Raw genomic sequence first — 9,662 nt, forward strand, 5'->3', positions numbered from 1 at the left:
TGCGCAGCGATTTTTCAAACGCATTTTTTGGGGAAAAAACACACTTTTTTACATTTTAATGCACTAAAACACACTATATTGCCCAAATGTTTGATGAAATAAAAAAGATGATCTTAGGCCAAGTACATGGATACCAAACATGACATGCTTTACAATTGCGCACAAACGTACAGTGGCAACAAAATAAATACATTTTTAAAAGCCTTTAAAAGCCTTTACAGGTTACCACTTTAGATTAACAGAGGAGGTCTACTGCTAAAATTACTGCCCTCGATCTCACCTTCGCGGTGATACCTCACATGCATGGTGCAATTGCTGTTTACATTTGACGCCAGACCGACGCTTGCGTTCGCCTTAGCGCGAGAGCAGGGGGACAGGGGTGCTTTTTTTTTTTTTTTTTTTTTTTCTTTATTATTTTTTTGCTTTTTTATCTTATTTTTAAACTGTTCCTTTCATTTTTTTTTTTTAATCATTTTTATTGTTATCTCAGGGAATGTAAATATCCCCTATGATAGCAATAGGTAATGACAGGTACTCTTTTTTGAAAAAATTGGGGTCTATTAGACCCTAGATTTCTCCTCTGCCCTCAAAGCATCTGACCACACCAAGATCGGTGTGATAAAATGCTTCCCCAATTTCCCAATGGTGCTATTTACATCCGGCGAAATCTAAGTCATAAAATGCTCGTAGCTTCCGGTTTCTTAGGCCATAGAGATGTTTGGAGCCACTCTGGTCTCTGATCAGCTCTATGGTCAGCTGGCTGAATCACCGGCTGCATTCTCAGGTTCCCTGTTGAGAAAGGAGAGCCAGAGAAAAACACGGAAGACGGTGTGGGGGGGGGGGCATTCCCTCCCACTGCTTGTAAAAGCAGTCTAGAGGCTAATTAGCCACTAGGATTGCTTTTACATGAAAGCCGACCGCTGGCTGAAAAGAATGATACCAAGATGATACCTAAACCTGCAAGCATCATTCTGGTATAAATAATTAAATAAATTTTGCGCAATATTCGTAAAAGTGATGGGTAAGTGGGGGCAGAGTGGGATTATCAATCTCTAGGTTGGACCATATACTTCATACCCCTAAATGACATTAGAGTGTAAGTGCTGTATTGAAGTGACAGCCGAGGGAACACAGGAGAAGATCCAGAGAGTCAAGTAGTACAGAGGGAGAAGTGTCCAGACAGCGCTTCCATACTGCATGGATCTTATTTCCACAGCTCGATTTGTACTAATTTAAGGTGAGAGTCCAGAGAGACTGCACTAGAGGACACCACCGTAGGAACCATTTAACCATCATATAGAACACACACAGATCCGAATAGAAGGACTTTCTATCTCCTCAACAGCGCCATCTATCCTAGATTTTATGAATTGCACATTTTGAATCCTGCAATGCTGCTATTTTGAGTTTTTATTTTTAAAGGCGCAGTTAGATGAATTGTGATTACACTGAGTTTAGTGCACTCTTGATATCAATTTGCTGCTAATCATTCACTTTTATGATGGGTTGCACTTTATATTAATTTATTTAATGCCATAAGGACTTTTTACAAAGACTTTTATTCACCAGCATTTATTCACGGCCATTCAGTCACGGTTGCACTTTATATTAATTTATTTAATGTTATAACACTTTATACAAGGATTTTTATTCACCAGGATCCATTCACGGTTATTTATGGTATTATAACCTTGCTAGCATTTCTATTTGCCCCCCTCTTCTTTGGCATCTAGATACTGGCAAGCTGTCACTTCAATACAGCACTTACACTCTAATGTCATTTAGGGGTATGAAGTATATGGTCCAACCTAGAGATTGATAATCCCACTCTGCCCCCACTTACCCATCACTTTTACGAATATTGCGCAAAATTTATTTAATTATTTATTCAGTAAGCGGTTGTGTGAGCACTCTTAATTTTGCTGCAATATTCACATTTAGTATTTTACATCACCTAGAAAAAATTAATTCTTTTCTCACATCTACCAGCGCGAAGGAAATTCTTTATAATTTATCATTCTGGTATAACCACTCAAAGTCGTGAATGGCGTACCTGAAGACAAAAAATGGTTAACAATAAAGCACAGTAAACGGTAAAGTATAAAAAATTGCATACCTGAAAAGCAAACATGATAAAACATAATAACAATAAAACATTGCAGAATAGAATACAGTAAAAAAGAGCAGAACAATAGAGAGAGAATAGAGAGAGAGAGAACAATAAAACAACAACTATTATTTTTTATTTTATATTTTTGTTTGTGTTTTTTTTACACTTTTTTTGTAACTAACTTTTATAACTGTAACCGGTTCCAGGTTCAGGTCTCTCAAAATGCGATGGCATCTTGGGAGACCCTGTGAAAGTGTGCCTAGTCTGTGCAATGCTGTACCCTACGCTAATACTCAACTAGTGAATGGTAGCGTTCAAAACATTCACCAATGCAAAGACCAGGATTGTCAGGACAGGAGGGACAATAATAGCAGGTGTCACGCCTATATCCGCATTTGCTGCAGACACAACATCTTTTTTGGGGGGTTCGTTGGGTAGGGGTACTCGGGAGGACATAAAAATGCCTCTCATGCAGCCAACTGCATTTGGTTGGGGATGTGAATGGGGGAAGTACGGGCGCTGCAGAAGCGGTGGGTTCCCAATTAGGATTGGCGAATGCAGCAGGAAGGGCATTATGGGCACGACAGGCCTGTGTTTGTCTTTTTGGTGGCAGCGGGACACTACTTCTGCTTGCCACCTCACCAGCTTGAACTGCACTTATGGGACTCGCCACATCACCAAGTGTTACTGCAGTGCTGGTTTGACTACGACCGGGGTGTACTAGGCCGCTGGTGCTTGCCAGCTCACCAAAACGCTACCAAAAAAACTGTTAGCGATCGCAGGGATCAGGCCTGACTCTGCGAACGCTGCAGTTATGTGTTTAGTGTTTTGTAAGTGACAGTGATCGATTGATACTGCACTTGGGTGGGCTGGGCTGGGCCGGGCGGAGGGGCAAAACGCAGGTGCTAGCAGGTATCTGGGCTGATCCCGCTAACACTGCGTTTTTGGGAACCCTAAACTGCTGGGGACACTAGTATAGATCTGATTGGATAAGATATTGATCCGATCAGATACTATACCACTAAGGGAGGTGTACAGTGCGTGGGTGTTAGCGGTACTGGCGCTAATCTGACGCTGCCTGGGGCGACGCATATCACCGCCGGGCGATCAGGGGGCTAAACCTTTATTCGGTAATAAACGGCGGGTGCCCTGACACTATAAAAAATAAACGAACTAACCAGCGTCACCCGTAACAGTTATATGGTGATCAGTGGTGAAAGGGTTAACTAGGGGGCAATCAAGGGGTTAAAACATTTATTAGGTAATATATGGGGGTCCCTGACGCTATAAAACGCTGACGGCGAACCTAAATATTTACGTCCCTAACTAGCGTCACCAGCGACACTAATATAGCGATCAGAAAAATGATCGCTTAGTGACACTGGTGACGGGGGGTGATCAAGGGGTTAAAACTTTATTAGGGGGGGTTAGGGGGGTATCCTAGACCTAAAGGGGGCTAACAGTAACTGTCCCAACACTGTAACTGTCACAAACTGACACCAATGCAGTAATCAGAAAAAAAAAAAAAAAAAAACCTGCTTGGTGTCAGTTTGTGACAGGGGGGGAGGTGATTGGGGGGGGATCGGGGGGCGATCGGGGGGGGATCGGGGGGGGGGGGATCAGGGTGTTTTGTGTGCCTGGCATGTTCTACTGTGTGTGTGTGTGTTGTGCACTTACATTACAGTCTTCTCTCCTCGGCCCGGAACGGAAAATACCGAGCCAAGGAGAGATGACATCATTTCCTCTGCCTCTGTGTACAATACAGAGGCAGGGAAATGATCCCATTGGCTGGGAGCGATCGCGAGGGGGGGGGCCACGAATGGATGGCCTCCCCCTCACCACCGATCGCCGGGGGAGATTTGCCGACCGCCGCAGGCACCGGGGGGGGGTCCGATCGGACCCCCCCACCTGCGGGCAGGCAAGGACGTACAGGTAAGCCCTTTTGCCTGCCCGTGCCGCTCTGTCGACGTACATCGTCGTGCGGCGGTCGGCAACTGGTTAAAGTATTCAAATTGCCAAAAACGACGATTCTGAATACTGTATATTTTTTAAAAACCGGCGCCATTGGCAGCCGAGTAAACAGGAAGTGACGCGTTTACAGAGAGAAGACTTCGTGCCAGTCTCACTCTAGCCGCTGGTAGAGGCAGATCGATGATCGGGACTCCCGGTGGTATGGGAAGCCCGATAAAAGCAAGGAAAGGTGGCAGGGGGGATGTCCCCTCCCGCTCCCCTGGGATAACAACTGAGCGTCTTTTAGCTGCATCATTTGTTATCCCTGGATAGCCGATCGCCCGCTCTAAAAAACGGTACCGGGATTATGTCTGCAGCTGCCATTGGCGGCATGGGTGCAGGGCCGGTTTAACATAGGGGCTGGTGGAGCTGCAGCTCCAGGCCCCTCCCTCAATATAGGCCCATGGCAGTGGCTTGTCAATTCCTGTGTGCCTTCCTGAAGGAAGAGGAGCCCTCTGTACACATGGAGGAGACAAGTCAGTGCAGCCGAGTCCTGTCTCTGCCGATGCCTCCTGACTCCTATCACAGGATCTGTTCACTCACACAGATCCTCTGTGTCTGGGGGAGGGGCGCTGATGTTCTCCTAACCAGCAGGAGCCCGGGAGGAGGACATTTCCCGTGCTGTTGTTGAGATAAGGTCAGTACATTTGTTAGGGAGGTGTTTTATTGTGCTAGGGGAAAGACTGCTGCTTCCCCCCTTGTAATGTGCTCTCTTGTGCCCAGTGCCCACCATGTCATGTGCATTGCAGTGCCCCCATGTAATGTGCTGTGCCAACTATGTCATGTGCTGTGCATTGCAGTGCCCCCCATGTAATGTGCTGTGCCCACTATGTCATGTGCTGTGCATTGCAGTGCCCCCCATGTAATGTGCTGTGCCCACTATGTCATGTGCTGTGCATTGCAGTGCCCCCCATGTAATGTGCTGTGCCCACTATGTCATGTGCTGTGCATTGCAGTACCCCCCATGTAATGTGTAGTGCCCACCATGTAATGTGCTGTACATTGCAGTGCCCACCATGTAATGTGCAGTGCCCACTATGTCATGTGCTGTGCATTGCAGTGCCCCCCATGTAATGTGCTGTGCATTACAGTTCCCCCCCCCATGTAATGTGCTGTGCCCACTATGTCATGTGCTGTGCATTGCAGTGCCCCCCATGTAATGTGCTGTGCCCACTATGTCATGTGCTGTGCATTGCAGTGCCCCCCCCATGTAATGTGCTGTGCCCACTATGTCATGTGCTGTGCATTGCAGTGCCCCCCCATGTAATGTGCTGTGCCCACCATGTCATGTGCTGTGCATTGCAGTGCCCCCCCATGTAATGTGCTGTGCCCACTATGTCATGTGCTGTGCATTGCAGTACCCCCCATATAATGTGCTGTGCCCACTATGTCATGTGCTGTGCATTGCAGTGCCCCCCATGTAATGTTCTGTGCATTACAGTGCCCCCCCCATGTAATGTGCTGTGCCCACTATGTCATGTGCTGTGCATTGCAGTGCCCCCCATGTAATGTGCTGTGCCCAGTATGTAATTTGCTGTGCATTGCAGTGCTCATTATGTAATGTGCAGTGCCCACCATGTCATGTGCTGTACATTGCAGTGCCCACCATGTAATGTGCTGTACATTGCAGTGCCCACCATGTAATGTGCAGTGCCCACTATGTCATGTGCTGTGCATTGCAGTACCCCCATGTAATGTGCTGTGCCCACTATGTCATGTGCTGTGCATTGCAGTGCTCCCCATGTAATGTGCTGTGCATTACAGTGCCCCCCCCATGTAATGTGCTGTGCCCACTATGTCATGTGCTGTGCATTGCAGTGCCCCCCATGTAATGTGCTGTGCCCACTATGTCATGTGCTGTGCATTGCAGTACCCCCCATGTAATGTGCTGTGCATTACATTGCCCCCCCATGTAATGTGCTGTGCCCACTATGTCATGTGCTGTGCATTGCAGTGCCCCCCCCATGTAATGTGCTGTGCCCACTATGTCATGTGCTGTGCATTGCAGTGCCCCCCATGTAATGTGCTGTGCCCAGTATGTAATTTGCTGTGCATTGCAGTGCTCACTATGTAATGTGCAGTGCCCACCATGTAATGTGCTGTACATTGCAGTGCCCACCATGTAATATGCAGTGCCCACCATGTAATGTGCTGTGCCATGCAGTGATCCCACCAAGTAATGTACAGTGCCCACCATGTAATGTGATGTGCCATGCAGTGCCCACCATGTCATGTGCAGTTCCCACCATGTCATGTGCTATGCCCACCCTGCCATGTGTTGTGCCCAGCATGTAGTGTATTGTGCCCACTGTGCAATGTGCTGGGCTGTTCAGCAGTGCCCACAATGTCATGTGCAGTTCCTAACATGTAATGTGCAGTTGCATTGCCCACCATGAAATGTGCTATGCCATGCAGTGCCCACCATGTAATGTGTTGTGCCATTCAGTGCCCACCATGTAATGCGCTGTGCCCACCACGTCATGTGCTGTGCCATACAGTGCCCACCATGTAATGCACTGTACCCACCATGTAATGTGCTGTGCCATGCAGTGCCAACCGTGTCATGTGCAGTGCCCACCATGTAAATTACTGTGCAGTGCCCACCCTGTCGTGCTGTGTTGTGCCCACCATGTCATGTGCTGCGCCATGCAGTGCTTACCATGTAATGTGCTGTACCCAGCATGTAATGTGCTGTACATTGTCCACCATGGCATGTGCCGTGCAGTACCCACAATGGAATGCGCTATGCAGGGCCCTCCATGTCATGTGCTGTGTCCACCAATTAATGTGCTGTGCTCACAATGTAATGTGCTGTGCTGTGTCATGCAGTGCCCACCATATCATGTGGTGTCATGCAGTCCCCACCTTGTCATGCGCTGTGCAGTGCCCACCATGCCATGTGCAGTACCCACCATATAATATGCTGTGCCCACCATATAATGTGCTGTGCAGTGCCCACTTGTATTGTGCAGTGCCCACCATGTAATGTGCTCAGCTGTGCCCAACATATCATGTGCTGTGCCCACCATATAAGGTCCTGTGCCCACCGTGTGCATGTGCTGTGTTGTGCCCACCATGCAATGTGCTGTGTTGTGCAGTACCAACCATGTCATGTGCTGTGCCCACCATATAATGTACTGTGCCTACCTTGTAATGTGCTGTATTGGGCAGTGCCAACAGTGTAATGTGCTGTGCCTGCCATGTAATGTGCTGTGCTTCGCCCACCATTAAATGTGCTGTATCCATGTATCCACCATGTAATGTGTAGTGCCAACCATGTAATGTACTGTGCTATTCCCCCCCCCGTGTAATGTACTATGCTGTGCCCCCCACAGACTCACCCCCTCACTCTCACCCCCCCCCTCTCTCTCTCTTTCACCCCCTCTCTCTCTCTCATCCCCTCTCTTTCACCCTGTTCTCTCTCTCACCCCCTTCATCCCCCATTCTCTCTCTCTTGCCCTCTTCAACCCCCTCTTTCCTACCACCCTCTCTCTCTTTCACCCTCTCTCTATTCTACTTTTTTCTCACCCCCTATCTCTCTCGTCCCCATCTCTCTCATTCAACGCCTTTTCTCTCTTTTCCCCTCCCTCTCATCCCCTCTTTTTCAGCCCCCTATCTCGCTATCACCCCCCCCCCCCTCTCTCTCTCTCTCTCAACCACTCTCTCACACCCCTCTCTCTCTTTAATTTAACTCAACAAAAAATTGTTTGCGTTTTCATTTTATTTATTTTCATAAAAAGGCCCACCGAAATCCTTAGCACCAGGCCCATGTTGCTCTTAATCTGGCCCTGCATGGGTGGCACTGTATGCAGCACAATATGGCATTGGCGGCATGGCATGGGTAGCACTGTCTCTGCAGTACATTATGACATTGGCATGTCCCGCTGTCAAGTAGCTGATCGCCATCATTACTAGTAAAAATAATTTTAAAATACATAAATACATCAATAGTTTGTAGATGCTATAACTTTTCTGCAAACCAATCAATAAATGCTTTTTGGGATTATTTTTTTACAAAAAATATGTTGCAGAATACATATTGGCCTAAACTATTGAAGAAATTTGATTTGTTCCATTTTTTTATTGGATAAGTTTTATTGCAGAAAGTAAAAAAATATAGTTTTTTTTTTTTTCAAAATTGTTTTTATTTTTTTTGTTTAGAAACGCAAAAAGTAAAAAACGCAGAGGTGACCAAATACCACCAAAAGAAGGCTCTATTTGTGGGGGGAAAAAATTACATACATTTTATTTGAGTACAGAGTCACACAGTTAAAATATTGTCAGTTAAAATATTTCAGTGCTGTATCGCAAAAAATGGCCTGGTTATGAAGGGCGGGGGGGGGGGGTAAATCTTCCAGAGGGCAAGTGGTCTTCCTGTGTTGCTGTGAGAAAAATGGACCAGGGGTTAGGCTGTACTGGGCCCCATGATTTCTATCAGTGGCCCTGCCTCTACTACAACCAAGACTACAATAGTCATATAAGAGTTCTAGTTCTATGGAGTGACCAACAAAGTGTTACAGAGCTAAGGGGCATCATCTGGATTTTACATTATTTGTTTTTTTTGGCTAGCCTGCCAGTCCCGTAGCCTTTGGAGTTCTCAGAATGTTACTCACCCAACTGGGCATACACTTCAGCTCTTTCAAAATCATTCATTTTGCTGCATCCTCTGTTGTCTACCATGGTGATCACATCGGTAAGCGGATAGGCATTTCTGACCATGGTCAGTCCGTAGTCGGTTTCTCGGGCCTCAGCGTGTTCTTTGAAGTTCTCACCCTCTTCCAGGACATACATACAGGAGTTGATGAAGGAAGATTTTCCATGGCCTGTATAGCCAAACAGCTGTAGTAGGACTCTTGTGTAACCTTGACTGCCCAGATCTCCATCATCCAGCCTGAAGTTCCTGATGTTCTCCCTTAGCTGTCTAATGTCCATTGCTGATATATATATATATATTTTTTTTTTGCTTTCTTTCTCTATCTTTCTACGTTTTTTTGTTCTATCTTCTGTGTCAGTTGCAGTCGTAGAAGTTGCTCAATCTCAGATACTTTCACTTTCCATTTAGACAATTACTGGAAATGGTCGAGCTTCCGGGGTTGGATATTTTCAGCACACAACAAACAATTTAAAAAAAAGTATAATGAAATACAAAAAGTACTTTTTTTTCTGTAAAATTCATTAAAATCCCCTCCATCTTACATAGTTATGTAGTTAGTCAGGTTGAAAAAAGACACAAGTCCATCTGTAACTGATTGTAATTTGTCTACTTTTTACAATGTTTCATGTGAGAGTAAACATTTCCTGAGCCCTTCCCCCCACCAGATAGTTCACATAGTAACCCCTGAGAGACCAGACCAAAATGATCTTAAGAAAGAGAGGCACTTTTTTATTTTTATTTTTTGTTATACTTCCGACACACACAAAAATAATTAGAGAAACATTTTGCAATTGTCACGATCTGCCAGAATTTTTGTTTTGTTTTTGTTTCCATTTTAAAGGAGATGAAAACCTTAACAGAGTGACATTTAGTTTACTCTTTGCACTG

At 45.9% G+C, this 9,662-nt stretch overlaps 1 protein-coding gene across 1 annotated transcript in view; it reads right to left on the reverse strand.

The window, feature by feature from the left end:
* Positions 1-9,367, reverse strand: part of LOC141148183 (uncharacterized) — a 31,548-nt gene extending 22,181 nt beyond the window's left edge. Inside the window, exon 1 of the mRNA XM_073635380.1 lies at positions 8,734-9,367. Coding sequence (XP_073491481.1) covers positions 8,734-9,052 — 319 coding nt within the window. The 5' untranslated portion in view covers positions 9,053-9,367. The remainder of the gene's footprint in view (positions 1-8,733) is intronic.
* Between the last annotated feature and the right edge of the window lie 295 nt (positions 9,368-9,662).

The sequence above is a fragment of the Aquarana catesbeiana genome, linkage group LG06, assembly GCF_042186555.1.
Source record: "Aquarana catesbeiana isolate 2022-GZ linkage group LG06, ASM4218655v1, whole genome shotgun sequence".
In the NCBI taxonomy this organism is placed as follows: domain Eukaryota; kingdom Metazoa; phylum Chordata; class Amphibia; order Anura; family Ranidae; genus Aquarana; species Aquarana catesbeiana.